The following is a 16,401-nucleotide window of genomic DNA, read 5'->3' on the forward strand; positions in this document are numbered from 1 at the left end:
CCAGTGTTAAGTCTTTACCTGTTTTTAACCCCTGTTTATAAAAGTTGCTCTGATGTCAAAAAACAGCCTTCAAATATTTTGTCTTAATATTATTTTCCACTTTTATAATGAAATCTTTTAACCATCTTCAGTCCTGATCATCACGACCAAATATTCATTATTTTCCAGTTTGTTAAAAAAAAAAGGCCTGTTGTTGTTTTTCATTTGAAAATGTGAAGTATCTTCTCAATATGAAATGCCATGTGTTCGAATGTTTCAATGTGGACACTTTCCTCCTTCAGAGTGAGGGTATTTGGGCTGCACACTTTATTCTTCACGTATTAGGAGCCAAGGATCAATTCCCAACATGTGAATGCTTTATGCATTCCCATTTTTCCAAGAAACGATTTAAAAAGCCCAAAATGTCCCCATTGAGACCAAGGGTTAATATTGTACATGTTAAAAAGAGTGGATAAACAGACCACACCTGAGGACCTTAAACCAGTGTTATCAGGGGCATCTTGATGAGCATGCTCACTAACTGGTCTTCACAAGTTATTATATTCTACTGTCATCACATATGAGACAAATGACAAATATAGATTAGTTTGATAGTTATGGGTGTTTATGAGACAATGGGCCACCAACTTTTCCACAGAGAGCACACACACTTAAGTTTAGGCTCTTTGATCCTTTTGTGTCTCAATGGTTGTTTTCATTTGTCATAGTCCTTGTGATTTGGTCTCTGTAGTCTTTTTTGGCTCTTTGTTGTTTTAAGTTTCTGTTTATTTTGAGTCTCTTCCTGGATGGTATTTTCCTAATTGAGGCAAATCTGTATATTTAATGTCTGATTGGTAAATGCTGTCCCATGTGTTTGAGTAGAAGGTATGAGCTGTTTTATGATCACATCCTCCTATCTCCAACGTAATCGCTGTGATAAACAGGAAGTGCATTGGCGGTATCCTGAGGTTCTGTATCAGGAAAAGTGACTTTACTGGTATTTGTGTAATCCACTCTCCCCTTTTAGCGGGAGTTTTTGCACTGTCAACAGAATACACTTATGTCTGGTGTCAGTCATTTCAATATTTCTTAGACAATTAGCAAATCAATCCTTTTTGTCATGTCTAACATTTCATTTTTTGGAAAAATTCTTAATCTTTTAGCCATTTATTCAAAGACAGATATCGTGTTTATTTGATTTATAGTAAATGGCATTACTACTGTAGCATCGTTTTTTTTCCATTGTGAGTGCAGACATGAAATTATCCAGATTAAATAAATGAAGGGGAAGGAACCTGTTTTCTCTTCACGTTATCATCAGATATCTAGATGTGAATGACAGTACCGGTGATAACATCAATTGCTGAGGGTGCTCTGTGATGATATCATGAAGTGAGTCGGCTGGTTGGTGACACTGGTGGCTCTACCTTCTGCAGGTGCAAAGTCAAAAAGCCATAAAGAGGTGTATGCTGGGAAACTGCCTGCTTCCTGCTTCACAGTCATTCAAGGAACAGCTGTCCTCAGATCCGACACTTATTGTTTCGAACAAGGTAACACGGTTATGATGTGTATTTATTTTTGTACTTTTCCATTGTGATCTTTAGAGTGTTAAAATGATAGATCTATGGAAACCGAAAATCGCATTTAAATTGGGTATAATTGGGTTTCTCATGTTCAAGTGTCATGTCCAAATGACAATCGGAGAACCTCCAAACTGCCTTCTAAAAATACAGTTTCGTTGCTATTGTATGTTATCTATGGCTAGTTCTTGTGTTACTGTCACTGGGCTGAATCTTAATAAAGAAGATGACATTTTCACATTCCTTTGCAGTCTTATCCAGGGTTTGCTATGCTGCATTTGAGTAAGGTAAGAACAAGTATCTATGTAATATTTATACATGATCCTAAAATTACTCAGACATTTTGATTGAGAACTAGTAGTCTTTGTCAGCACCAAAATAATTGTTTGTTGCCCCAACTAGGGTGATTTTGTGTGGGTGGACTCCAGTATCGGGGTGCCGATTGGGGCGGAGGTGAAGGTGTCCGACACCGGACAGCTCCGGCTGATCGATGATGAGGGAAAGGTACAAAACCCACTTTTTTTCACTTCCAGAAAATTGAGTTCATGACTTATTATATAATGTAAACCCTTTTGTAACTTTCATACAGGAGCACAAGGTGAGCAAGAAGACGGAGGGCACCGTGCGGCCCATGCACCCCACCTCTGTGAAGGGTGTGGATGACATGATAAGGCTGGGGGACCTGCACGAGGCCGGGCTCCTCAGGAACCTCCTGGTGCGACACAAAGAAGGCACCATCTATGTAGGTTTCTGTTCCCTCTGCACCACCTAGTTTTATGATGTCCATAACCTGCTGTGAAATGCTTACTTGCTGTTATTGGCTCCTCTATTTCAGACTTTGGCCTGTGCTTTATCACAGTGCTGTTTGTCTCCATAGAGACAAATGAGCCTCTGTTGAAAGAGAACATCCCAGTGTTTCTGTTTCCACAAAGCTCAGCAGTGTGTGTTCAGTTATGAATCATTGTGTTGAATAAAAATACTATTGCTAAATCCTGGGGGCAAAATGTACAAAGGCTTTCATCTCTTTGTGTTATAACCCGCGGCGCTTAACACAGCGTTCATGATTTGAATCCGTCCATGAAATTGTTAGATCATATTTAGAACATGCAGATGATGCATTGCGGCCATGACCAAACTGGGGTCCCTGGCTTAATGCTGTGCCTACAACACAGTAACTGGTTTATGCGCATGTACACAAACATATTCCTCTACTGTGTCTAACTTAACCCCCCTCTGTTCTAAGACATACACAGGCTCCATTCTGGTGGCAGTCAACCCTTACCAGCTGCTGCCCATCTACACCACGGAGCAAGTGCACATGTACACAGACCGCCGGCTGGGTGAACTGCCACCACACGTCTTCGCCATCGCAGACAGCTGCTTCTTCAACATGCGCCGCAACAAGAAGAACCAGTGCTGCGTCATCAGGTGGGCTTCAGTCAGACGCTGGTCCTGATCACTAGTTCTGCTTCAAATCATCCATTCATCAAATAAGCCTTCATTTTTAGAAGGGAGACTCACTGAGAGCAGACTCTCTTTTGCAGTGCCCCGTTTACAATACACAAGAAGATAGTGTGAAAATGTATACTTACCTATTATAGACAACATTGTAAAGCGGCCCCATTTGTGAGTCAAATGATGTGGCTGCAATACAAATATGTATTATCACTGATTTCTAAGAGTAAACTGATTGTCTGACAGTTTATGGAACAAACAATTATTGTTTTTTAGAGAAAAGGTATGGTGGATGAATTGATGATACAGATACTCATGTTCACAGCCAACATGACCATGAGATACCATAGAAAAGCTACTGGAGACAAATACAGGATGGCAAGAGCCAAAAAAGCAAGAAAGACATTCACATTAAGATTAAAATGTCAAATGGGCAAAATTCAAATGTAAAATATTCATATTTAACTGTAATTGATAAACGTATTAATGTGAAATGTCCAAAAGTATTTAGAAGATTATTCCATTTGTAAGGTGCAAAGAAATGAAAACTGATTTTCCGAGGGTACCATACATAGTAGGGATATGTAAGAGCACTGCATTGTAGGGTTATTAAGGCTCCTGAAGGCAGGATGGATGTGAAGATTCATTCTTAATTTCAACAGGTAAAGCTTTAGTTGTTGGAGGCAACTTTTAAAGAATTGCAACCATGCCACTGAGCATAAAGTGCTTGCTCATGTGTGTCTGCATATACATTGATTCAACCATTAAAAGCATACAGGGGGGGAAGACAACTTAAATTGATGTTGATAATTTTCAAACAATGTTGACAGGGGTTTAAAACAGACATTTAGCTTGGAAACAGTGAAAGGCATTTTAAAGACGGTAAATAATTTAAATATTGAATAATATTGTTGCCCCAGACTGAGGCCCTGAATAAGCCCTGTTCAATAGCTTCTTCATATTTCCTCTTTGCAATTCATTGCATCTTGTTTGTCGTTCATGTATTCATGTGTATTTTTAAGTACTTGATATGAATGAATCCTATTGTTTTTACTCTAAATATCATTATAAAGTAACGTTTATTTTTCAAAACCTACCTTATTAAATGAATTTCCTCTGCATGTGTCACTTCTGTCTCCCCATCAGTGGAGAGTCAGGAGCAGGGAAGACGGAGAGCACCAAGCTCATGCTGCAGTTCCTGGCTGCAGTGAGCGGACAGCACTCCTGGATCGAGCAGCAGATCCTGGAAGCTAACCCCATCCTGGAGGGTATGGGCAAAAAGTCTGAAACTATAAAACAGTCTTCATAATCTGCTGTTTCGCTTAATCTGCTGTGTTGTTTTCTTCTCAGCCTTTGGTAATGCCAAAACCGTTCGTAACGATAACTCCAGTCGATTTGGAAAGTACATTGACATCAACTTCACCAAGGGGGGGGCCATTGAAGGGGCCCGCGTTGAGCAGTACCTTCTGGAGAAGTCGCGAGTTTGTCGTCAGGTGGAAAAATGTGTTATGAGCAGAATATTTGCAAGAGCAGTAAATTGGGACAGTTCAAATGTTCTTGTGATAAACATGTTGGTCCACATGCAGGCGCCGGAGGAGAGGAACTACCACATATTTTACTACATGCTGATTGGAATGCCAGCCGAGCAGAAGAAGATTCTTTCCCTTGGGAACGCTGCGGAGTACAACTATCTGACCATGGTACTAGAATACTTTGGCAAACTGTGAAATGTTTATATAATTGTGATGGATAGTGAAGATACAAAAGAGCCAGTTAATCTCATATTACAAGATCAAGGTTCAAATCAATCAGTAATTAAGCTGTAAACCATGTGATCATATCCCCAGGGTAAATGCACCAGCTGTGAAGGACGTGATGATGTAAAGGAATACGCCCACTTCCGCTCAGCTCTGAAGATCCTCATGTTCACAGACAATGACTCCTGGGAAGTCTCCAGGCTGCTCGCTGCTATCCTTCACCTCGGCAATGTGGACTACGAGGGTAAAGACAGCACCATACGAGGGGATTAGCACACCAACACACATACTGTATATAGTTGCATTTTTTAGCCATTACTTATATTTGTTTTGCATTCTTTCAGCCACCATAGTAAATAACCTAGAGGGCTGTGACATCCTCCAATCATCCCATTTCAAAATGGCCAGCCAACTTTTGGAGGTATGATTTTTTTTTTATTACAAATCTTAACTAAGGTGCTGAGATGAACTGTTCTTACTGTGATTGCCTCTTACCTCAGGTGGATCCCAAAGCGCTGGAGAAGAGTCTGACTCAGCGCTCCTTCTTGACAGCCAAAGAGAGTGTGACCAAACCTCTGGCCTCGGCCCAGGCGGTGGACTGCAGGGACGCCTTCGTCAAGGTCACATCACTCTTCATCCATGATTTGCAGCAAATTCAGCTTATTTGAACAAAAACTAAACCAACCTTGTGATGATATAATGCTCATACACATTAGAGAACAAAAGTGATGGATGATAAAACTGAGAAACTTTTTAATTCTGTACCACCCTTAGGCAACAATTTAAACCTAATGTGGCCGTTTGAGGACTTCTTATAATAATAATAATAATAATAATAATAATACATGGGACTTTTATAGCGCTTTGACAGAGAATTAAGAGGAGAAAAAAAGACAAGAGAAAAAAAGTAGATAACAAAGAAATACAAAAAGAGATAAACAGAACAAAAAATAGGGGGGAGGGGGGTGGTCAGTGGTTGAATGCAGTGTTGAACAGGTGAGTTTTGAGTGATGTTTTGAATGCTGTGAGGGAGGAAGAATCTCTGATGGATTGGGGTAGTGAGTTCCAGAGGGTGGGTGCAGCAACGGAGAAGGCTCTGCCGCCCCAGGACTTGAGGGTGGTCCGGGTGGGGGGGGACAGGAGGTTGGCAGAGCGGAGTGGGAGTGTGTCTGTGGAGGAGGTCAGTCAGGTAGGATGGGGCCAGGTTATGGAGGGCTTTGTATGTTATCAGGAGGATCTTGTACTGAATTCTCTGGGGGATGGGGAGCCAGTGGAGATGAGAAGCTGGATGTTGTCGGCAAAGCAGTGGAATTGAAGTCCATAACGGCAGATGAAGTGACCAAGGGAAAGCAGGTAGAGGATGAAGAGGAGGGGGCCGAGAACTGAACCTTGAGGGACACCTTGGGGGACACCTTGGGGGAGAGGAGCGGTGGGGGATTTGCAGTTATTGATGTAGATTAACTGGTTTCTGTCAGAGAGGTATGAAGTGAACCAAGAGAGGGCAGTGCCGGTGATGTTGAAAGTGGTTTCAAGACGGGTGAGGAGGATGGAGTGATTGATGGTGTCGAAGGCAGCGCTGAGGTCAAGGAGGATGAGGATGTTGAGGTTACCAGCATCGGAGGAGAGGAGAAGGTCATTTGTAATTTTGAGGAGTGCGGTTTCGGTACTGTGGTTTGAGCGGAAAGATGATGCTTGAGTTGTGACGCTACAGTGCGTTCCAGAACTTTTGACAGAAAGGGTAGGTTCGAGATTGGTCTGAAGTTATTAGGGTTGTCAGGGTTTAGTCCGGGTTTTTTCAGAATAGGGGTGATAGCAGCTATTTTGAGGGATGGTGGGACGGTGCCAGAAGACAGGGAGGAGTTGATTGCTGTAGTGATGAGTGAAGAGAGTGGGAAGGCAGGCCTTAACAAAGCTGGAGGGAATGGGGTCCAGGGTGCAGGTGGCAGTTTTCATTCCTGTGAGGAGATCAGAGAGGTCAGTAGGGGAGACAGGGGAGAACTGGGACAGGGGTTGGCAGGATAAGGGGGGGCAGGTGGCTTGAGGGAGAGCTGGTGTGGTAGTGGTTAAGCTGCTGTAAATGTTGTCTATTTTGCTTTGACATATTTTGAGAAAAGAGCTGCATTTGTCGACTGTGAATGACTGAGAGGTGGTGTCCAGGGGGCTGAGGAGTTTTTTTATTGTGGAGAAGAGTGTTTTGGGGTTTCCGGAGCCAGAGTGGATTAACTGAGAGTAGTAGGTGGTGCGGGCATGGGAGAGGGCATCTTTATATTGCTGTAGGTGGTCTTTGTAGGTTTGAGAATGAATTGTGAGACCTGTTTTATTGCGGAGTCTTTCAAGTTGCCGGGCACGGGTTTTCATCAGACGGAGTTTAGGGGTGAACCAGGGAGCAGAGTGGGTGAAGGAAACTGTTTTGGTTTTTATGGGTGCAAGTTGGTCAAGGCAGGAGGACAGAATGTTGTTGTAGTAGTCAGTGAGATCAGAGGGGCTATAGAGGTCCACAAAGGGAGTGGTGGATATTTTTTCAGAGAGGGAGGATGAGAGCGAGGTAGCTGAAACACAGCTTAATTTACGGAAGTTGATTTTGCGTTTTTGCTTTGGTGGTGGGGTGGGAATGTTGATGGTCATGGTGATGGCTAAGTGGTCGGAGAGGAATAGGTCTGAGCCAGACAGATGGTGAAGGTTTAGTCCAGTCGAGCAAACAAGGTCCAGAATGTGGCCACGGTTATGGGTCGGAAAGTTGACATGTTGAATGAGGTTGAAGCAGTTAAGCATGTCCGTGAAGTCTGTAGTTATTGTAGAGTCAGTGGAGTCCATGTGGATGTTGAAATCACCAAGTAGGAGGACTGAGGTGGAGAAAGAACAGAGCTGGGTCAGAAATTCAGATAAATCAGAGAGGAATGATGGGTTTGGTGTGGGAGGGCGGTAGACAACTGCCAGGAGTGACTGTGTGTGACCAGAGAGTTTAAAAGCCAGGTGTTCAAATGAAGGAGCAGATGAGATGGGGATGAGGCTGGTTTTATTTGAGTATCCATTGGGTGTAGTGAGGTTGAGTGAGAGATAATCCAGAGGTTGTTGCCAGGTTTCTGTCAGACAGAGAAAGTCCAGTTTATTGTCCAGAATGAAGTCGTTGAGAATGTGGCTTTTATTGTTGAGGGACCGGGTATTGAACAGAGTGAGCTTCATATTGCTTTGTGTGGTGAGGATTAACTCAGGTGTCATTGCCAGGGCTTGCAGACAGGGGGAGCGCACGTCTGTATTGTTGTGATGACATAGTCGAAAGGTGGGTGTGCGCTCAGCTGACCAGAGTACAGGGATGGAGTGACCTGTGTGAAAGTAAACAAACTTGCGACCGGAGCCTCTATGGATGTATCTGGTTCGTTTTAGAAGTTCGTGGTTTTTGATGGCAGAGATGCATAACGGTGTGGAATGGTTGTTGAGTTGTAGAAGTCTCGCAGCGGAGTACCTCAATGCCATGCCAGGCAGGAGAGACGGAGCGTTGAGTGGACAGGTGAGCCGGGCAGCCGCTAGCATTAGCAGCTAGCGGGTATCCTGCAGCTTGATGACTGCAGAGATGCAGGCAGCTAGCTCCAGGTAGTCCACGGAAGAGGGGTCCAGGCCAGCCAAAGGCAGGACACGTTTTGAAAAGTCCGGGAATGGGGTGGAGGCAGCGAGAAGCGGCGAGCAAACGACGCCAGCGTCCTCTCACATCCGGGAATTGATGATTACTTCTCAGACTTTACATTCGATATCAGTTATGTTCAGGTCTCTGAAACTCCTTCAATGACAGAAGAGATCATGTCCTCATAGGTGCCTGTAAAATATGTGTTTGTTGGGGTTTTAAACCTTAAGCTTAGTAACTCAACATTACATTATTACATTACATTGCATTTAGCTGACGCTTTTATCCAAAGCGACTTACAATAAGTGCGTTCGACCAACACGATACAAAATCATATAAGTACATCAGGTTTCATAGAGCTAAAACATTTCAAGTGCTACTCAACTGGCTTTTGATAAGCCAGTCCTTTATTAGTATATAAGTGCTTTGTCAGTAATTCTATCGCTCCAAGTGGAGTCGAAAGAGATGAGTTTTCAGTCTCCCCCGAAAGATGTGTAAGCTATCTGCTGTCCTGATTTCAATGGGGAGCTCATTCCACCATTTTGGAGCCAGGATAGCAAACCCACGTGTTTTTGCTGATGAGAACTTGGGTCCCCCTCGCAGTGCGGGTGCAGCGAGCCGTTTGGCCGATGCAGAGTGGAGTGCACGTGCTGGGGTGTAGTTTAACCATGTCCTGGGAGGGCCAGATCCATTCGCAGCATGGTATGCAAGTACCATTGTCTTGAAGTGGATTCTAGCAGTTACCGGAAGCCAGTGAAGGGATACTATGTACATTACATTACATAGCATTTAGCTGAGGCTTCTATCCAAAGCGACTTACAATAAGTGCAATAAAGATTCAAACTAAGGACAACAACATCTGTGCTGACATATTCACTTCAAACAAGCAACATCATTGTAAGTACTGATGCATAAGTAAAACTCTTAAGTGCGTTTTTGTTCCAATTAAGAGCCAGTTAGGATAGCAAAACATCCATCACATTAACAAAAGCAAATGTCCTCAATTTGACTTGTTAATTCATTTACTAACCAGGGGCGGATCTAGACAAATATTCATGGGGTGGCAAGAGGGTGGCAGGAGATTTTGAGGGGTGGCATCCCCTGACAGAAGTATATGCTGATTGAAATCGCAATCATATCAATCAATTAGGGGTGTAACGGTACACGTACCCGTACTGAAATTATCCGGTACGGGCCCTTCGGTTCGGTACACGTGTGTACCGAACGAATATAGCGTTAAACGTAAAAAATTGAGAACAACTTTCTGGAAGTAATCTCAGGTATATATCATAGAGCGACCAAGTCATTTCATTGGACGAGAGGCATACTATGAGAGCTGGTCACAGGGATGAGTTCAAATGTAGTCAGTAATTTGAGGAACTGTCGAAATGGCGAACGCAGATAAAGTTGAGCTGAAAATCCTCCAGCATCATTGAAGTCTCCGGTTTGGGAACATTTTGGTTTCGCAGTTACGTACAAGGATGACGGACAAAGACAGGTGGACCGAACCAAAGCTGTTTGTCGACATTGTTCAACTAACATTGGTTACGCGACTGGCAATACATCACACTCATTTGAAAAGGCATCACCGAACGTGAATATCACCGGTAACAAAAGAAAAAAGACTGAAGTGCAAACCCAACTCCCACTGCATGTAAGCCTCCACCACTCGCAGAGAGTTCAGACCGAGCCAAAGCTATTACAAACGCCAAGTATCCTTATGTTGCCATGTTAGCAAAGCGCTACCTGGCTGTGTCTGCTACCTCTGTCCCTAGAGAGGGTGTTCTCCACAGCAGGAGACATTGTTAGTGCCAGCAGATCTGCCATTTCAGCAAGCAATGTGGACAAGTTCATCTTTCTTTAGAACAACATGAGAATACAATGACAAGCAAGTCCTAATGTCAAGCCGGCTGCTTAGGTACTAGTACAGTTCAAATACAGATTATTTCAGTTCATCGAAATGCTGCACCTTAATGTTTATTTTACTATATTTTGTATTTATTTGAATACATTAGTCAGTTTAATAATAATAAAAACAAAATATTTAATGTTTTGTGATAATTTTTTCTGTTGTACCGAAAACGTACCGAACCGAACCGTGACCTAAAAACGAGGTACGTACCGAACCGAAATGTTTGTGAACCGTTACACCCCTACAATCAATGTTAACTTGGAAAGCCACAATATTAATATTTTAACTCAATCACATAGGTGATATTATTGTGGCACATCAGTAAAGCCTTACTAGGTGGCAAATGTAATTTAATGAATTTTAACTGAACAATAACTGAATGAGTTTGTCTCACTCTTAGACCAGCAGGGGAACCAAAACAGACTGCTGCAATAAGTACATTAATTAACTGTCTCATCGATGTTTGTCTGAATGAATATGATAATATTAACAATCATATTATTCCTATCAGCTGTCAATCACTGTTAATAAATAATAATAATAATAGATTTAATTTGTTAGCGTTTTTACAGGTGCTCAAAGAGGCTTTACAGATATAGTGAAGAACTGTTATGATTCACATATTCATTTATTATTGAATAAACTATATTTTTTGGAGGAGTTAATGATGAATGTTCATCAAGATGCTTGCTCACCCTCCTTCAAATTTGAAAAACAAGTAATTATATCATTATTGATATACAGTTACAACCTTGACTTTACATCAGAAAGAACAAACATTAAAGAAGTGACTAACTGCATCAGTTAGGGTTAAAAAACGTGTATTCAGCTAAAACATAAACATCGCTGCAGTTATTATCCAGTGGAAGGTCCTTACCTACTGGCCTAGTTAAACCAAAGTGGTTACTTTCTGTTGGCTGGGCAGTGTAGTTTTACACACCGTCTTATTTTACTTTCTCAGGACTTAAAACTGTTTTTTGGGGGCAGACCCCCTCAAAGAAAAAATATATATACACGCATACAAGGTCATCATCTTAACAGTTTGTTATTCTCATCGAGTCATCCGTGAGCAGAGCATCAAGTTGGCATGTCTATTACAGCTGAATGCGGCGATTACTATTTTGTTCAGCAAAACGCCTCACAAACGTATTAAGATCAACAGCTGTAGTGCGTTTTGATTCAATGCTCAGTACAGCCAAACTTGACATTCTCTTCTCTGTCATTGTAGACCGCAATTACCTCATTCCTTCAGTGCTTGGGTCCGAAAGGCTTCTTGTTTTGCGCCGTCCCGTTCAAATGAATTCGCCACCAAACATATTTCCACTCTCGCGCCAGGACCGGGGGAGGGGTTACATGACGTGGATCTTGTGCTGCATTCACTTGCACTCGGACATTAGAGACTTTCTCTCATAAATGTCCGATGAGCCACAACTTTTCTTTCAAAACAATGATGCCAACTGGGGTGGCAGCTGGGGTGGCAAGGCTATTATTTAGGGTGGCAGTTGCCACCCCATGCCACCCCGGTAGATCCGCCCCTGTTACTAACCAATGTTAGCATCCTAGTAACATGTAGTATTATTGAATAATGTTAAAACCTGTTAAGCCCCGAGCCTGTTTTTCAGGTGTCAGGCTCGAAAATGACATTCCCAGAACATATGACCATATATTCCCTTCTAAAAGGGTTAAATTAATAATCTTTTTTCTCAAAGCAAGGTTGCATCTGTGAGTTGGATGTAGAAGTGTCAGAATCAATATAGATGTTTTATTTTAAAGTAAATTCAGATTGAACACAGTAAATTGTAAATTATTGTGTCCGTCCAAAAAAAAAAAAAATTACTTATAGTGAAAACCACCCTTGAATGATGGGATGGTAGACTAAAAGCTTTAGGAATCCAAACTACAACATATTGTAACGATCACAAAGGGAGTCAGAAACAGGCTTCAAGTTATTAGGCTTTAATAACTCTTCTTAATCACAGATGCTCACAGGTTCATGCACAGCTTGTGGGTTCAACCTCACACTCATACTAACTCCCACACCTACTCCCATATATAACAGTGTCTACGTCACAACTTCCCCGCCCTCCCCCGTCTGCTCCCCCAACCACAGGCCCGCACCTCGACCAGCATCACTGTGCAGCTCTGTGATTGGCAGAGAGACGGGGGATGCCTGAGTGACACCCTCAGCATCCTATAGGATGCTGAGGGTCGCTACACTATAATAAGTACCCTGTATCAAGATTGATGCAAAACAAGTGAAATTTGACCTTTTTAGAGAGATTTAGCAAAAAAACCCACTTCTGGGGTCATTTGGGTGGATTTTCCATATCTCTGGCCCCCCTTGGTCGATCTTGATGATTGACATCTCTTTCTAACCGTCAGAGCCAATGGAATCGAGGGGAACTCCCACATACACGCACACATTACCAAATAAGGAGTGAGAGTGACGCATAGCCAAAACCGGAAGCTGCGATAACTCTGGTGGCTACCATTAGCAGCTAACTTTTTGTTTACATAAAAATGGAATTATGGATTATACATTTTTTTTTCAAAGCTATAGACACATTATCAACCTATGGATTAACCGATTCAGCCGCGTTTTTTCTCGTTTTAATGCCATTGAACACGTCTTTTGATCAGATTGACAGCTACGGTGAGACGATCTCCCGTAAAACCTCCGTAAAGGTAGTGTTGTGATGTCTGTGTTTGCTTCCCCTGTCGCGAGTTCGGATCTCTCAGTGATGATACTATACCTATATTATCTGTGGAACCTCAGCTTTAATCGGATATCTTGTATGTGCAGCTACGATAAGTAATAAGGGTATCTTTATCTTGACTTCTGTGCCAAAGTGCGTTAGCATTTTTTCGCTCAGGGGTCATTTAGATGCTTCTTATGAGACTTGTGTTTTGTTTTGGTAAAAATGGTTTGTATCGTCAGTTAGCTGAGATTCTTCCCGTTAATCTGGTATAACACATTAATAGGTTCTTAAATATTAAGATGCCCTGAGACCAGAGATGGAGTGTCGATTTTCGGGACTCGTGATCGACTCGGACTCGCGCACTGATTGACGTGACTTGGACTTGGACTCGTGAATTCTCGCGCACGATGACTTGGACTTGGACTCGGACTTGGACTCGTGAATTCTCGCGCACGATGACTTGGACTCGGACTCGTGAATTATCGCGTACGCTGACTTGGACTCGGACTCGTGAATTTCCCCCCCCACGATGACTCGGACTCGACTTGTACATTGACGCTCCGACTCGGACTCAAGCTAATTTTCTCTGGAGTCTGATGTCCTCTATCCTGGCGTGTGCACCTGCGAGGCGAGTTCACGTACTGGGCCCCGCTATTCCAGTCTAAATATGTCTAGAGACACACCCCGCATCGTGCTGTATGCTTTCACACATTCTGCTTCCACATTGGAAAAGAGCAGCGCAAAATGCTCGTTAAGTGGAAACAATATTGAAGAGAAGGCTCCATAACACATTACTCTAAAGGATCCAGTTCAGACATATAGGCTGTCTTGAACACTATCATCAGAGTAACTTGATCTAATCAATAAAGATTCAGCTGATAACACGAAAGCACATGGCTACTTAATGACGTCATTTTGCATGCTAAGTAGCCATGTGCTTTCTGAGGCTAAATCTTTATTAGTAAACCGATTTAACCGGTAAAAGTTCCTTCAAAATAAGATTCCCGATCTTATTACTATCAAAATAAAAGTGCACTATGAAAACTTTACCATAGGAAAATATTGGCATACAAATATAATCACTTCTCTTATTTATATATAATAATAATAATATTAATATTAGTAATAAGCTTTATATTTGTATAGTACTATTACAAGAATTGTAGCCAAACTGGCTTCACTGCAGTTCAATAGACAGATTAGTATAACATGACAGGATAAAAGCAATGTAGAGGAGCAGCTACATTTCAAAACATCAGCGTCAATGTACAAGTCGAGTCCGAGTCATCGTGGGGGAAAAAAATCACGAGTCCGAGTCCAAGTCAGTGTACGCGATAATTCACGAGTCCAAGTCCGAGTCGCGTCAATCAGTGCGTGAGTCCGAGTCGAGTCACGAGTCCCGAAAATTGGCACTCGAGTAGGCCTACTCAATCTCTGGGTTCTTGCCATAATATGGATTACAACAGTAGTCAAATAGGGCTTTCCACTGTGCACTAACTCTACCTCTGCTCAACACAACTGATGGTCTCAAACACATTCAGAAGGCAAGTCATTCCACAAATTGTCATGGACTCTTGACGAGGCACATGTGTTAATTAAAAACCATTCCAGGTTACACCTCATGACGCTGACTGAGAGAAGCCAAGAGTATGCAAAGCTGTCATCAAGGCAAAACGGGGCTACTTTGAAGAATATCAAATAAAAATCGTATTCTGGATTTTGTTTTTACACTTTTTTGTTAACTAGATAATTCCATATATGTTCTGTCATAGTTTTGATGTCTTCAGTATTAATCTACGAAGTAGAATCAAATTAAAATAAACAAAAACCATTGAATGAGAAGGTGTGTCCAAACGTTTGACTGCTGCTGTATATGTTACATATGTGAGGATTTATGCTAATGCTAAATTCATCCTTTTATGTACCTTTGGCAGTCACGACTAGTATTGTATTATCTGTTAGGGTACATGCTACACTAGCTAATATACATTTAGCATTGTAGCAACGTTCAGCATTAAATCATGTTAACATGATAAAGATACATGCTAATATATTGGAATTAATCTACTGTACAATATGCAAATATTTTTGACCAGCTTCTGAGCATGATTTTTAAATAGCCTACCCAAGTTTGGCCTCCTCTTTTCATGGCAGACCTGGCCAAGACAGCAGCTTAAAAAGTCTGGCAACAAGTACTAGAAACCGATAAGCCAGAAATAAAGCTAAAATCCGGCAAAGAGCAGAGTCATTTACCATAGCCTGAAAGCAATAACATAGGAGTTTGAGTCAACATTTATGACATTTCCATATTTTGTGTTGTTTTTTATTAAAGTGATTGTTGTTACGTAAAATATGTAGGTAACATATTCTCTATATTATTTGTCCAGGCTATTTATGGAAGACTTTTCCTTTGGGTTGTGGGCAAAATCAACGCTGCCGTTTACAAGCCAGCTGAGGATTCCAAAGAGGTCCGACAGTCGATAGGCCTGCTCGACATCTTCGGCTTTGAGAACTTCGCCAAAAACAGGTTCACAACAACTCCCATGACATTAGAGTGAGGCTGCATTGTTGAGACAAATTGACTAAATTCCCCCATCGTTCTTTCCTCTTGTGCTGTTTTTTGGACTGTTGGCAGCTTTGAGCAGCTGTGCATCAACTTTGCTAACGAGCAGTTGCAGCAGTTCTTCGTCAGGCACGTTTTCAAGCTGGAGCAGGACGAGTATTCCCGTGAAAACATTGTTTGGCAGCACATCCAATACCAAGACAACCAAAGCACCCTGGACGTGTTGGCCAACAAGTCTCTGAACATGATGGCGCTTATCGATGAGGAGAGTAACTTCCCCAAGGTCTGTATCCTCCTCGTACCTCATCAGATTTTAAAACAGAGCAAATCAGGTTTTACCTTTAATTTGTTGTTATTTTGTAGGGCACAGATGCCACACTGCTCCAAAAGATGAATCAGGTCCATGGTAAAGGGGTCATCTATATTCCCCCCAAGAACAACTATGAGACACAGTTTGGAATCAAACATTTTGCTGGAGAAGTCTTCTATGATTCAAAAGGTACTTTTAGAGCTTTTAGAAGCAGCAAGTCATTCAAGTGCAAGTCCTATGTGATGTTTTTATTGTGTCTGTCTTGCTTTGAGGTTTTCTTGAGAAAAACCGCGACGCCCTCAGCTCAGATCTGATCCAGCTGGTTGAAACCTCCACCAACAAACTCCTCAAACAGGCCTTTCACGATGTGCTGTCTTCCAGTACCATCAAGAGCAGTGTGAACCCCAGGATGATCATCACCTCGGCCAGCAGCAGCCTCCGGGTCAGAGAAGCTTTGAGCTTCAGCAATAGATAAAGTAGTACATTAGTTGATGTAATTACCAACACTATCTGACATTTGTTTGTGT

General features: G+C 42.2%; 1 protein-coding gene across 2 annotated transcripts in view; it reads left to right on the top strand.

Moving 5' to 3' along the window:
* Window positions 1-256: 256 nt before the first annotated feature.
* LOC117559042 (unconventional myosin-VIIa) overlaps window positions 257-16,401 on the top strand; it is a 47,060-nt gene continuing 30,915 nt past the window's right edge. The window contains exons 1-15 of one of the 2 annotated variants that reach the window (XM_034235668.1): window positions 257-1,529; window positions 1,811-1,846; window positions 1,962-2,063; window positions 2,149-2,301; window positions 2,803-2,987; window positions 4,161-4,282; window positions 4,365-4,507; window positions 4,601-4,714; window positions 4,862-5,015; window positions 5,116-5,192; window positions 5,272-5,391; window positions 15,389-15,528; window positions 15,637-15,847; window positions 15,928-16,063; window positions 16,147-16,316. In XM_034235668.1, the coding sequence (XP_034091559.1) occupies window positions 1,446-1,529; window positions 1,811-1,846; window positions 1,962-2,063; window positions 2,149-2,301; window positions 2,803-2,987; window positions 4,161-4,282; window positions 4,365-4,507; window positions 4,601-4,714; window positions 4,862-5,015; window positions 5,116-5,192; window positions 5,272-5,391; window positions 15,389-15,528; window positions 15,637-15,847; window positions 15,928-16,063; window positions 16,147-16,316 (1,947 nt within the window). In that variant the 5' untranslated portion in view covers window positions 257-1,445. Of the gene's footprint in view, window positions 1,530-1,810; window positions 1,847-1,961; window positions 2,064-2,148; window positions 2,302-2,802; window positions 2,988-4,160; window positions 4,283-4,364; window positions 4,508-4,600; window positions 4,715-4,861; window positions 5,016-5,115; window positions 5,193-5,271; window positions 5,392-7,462; window positions 8,280-15,388; window positions 15,529-15,636; window positions 15,848-15,927; window positions 16,064-16,146; window positions 16,317-16,401 lie in introns of those variants that run through there. The other variant, XM_034235669.1, reaches the window with a different exon arrangement.

Source organism: Gymnodraco acuticeps, unplaced genomic scaffold, assembly GCF_902827175.1.
Source record: "Gymnodraco acuticeps unplaced genomic scaffold, fGymAcu1.1, whole genome shotgun sequence".
Classification (NCBI taxonomy): domain Eukaryota; kingdom Metazoa; phylum Chordata; class Actinopteri; order Perciformes; family Bathydraconidae; genus Gymnodraco; species Gymnodraco acuticeps.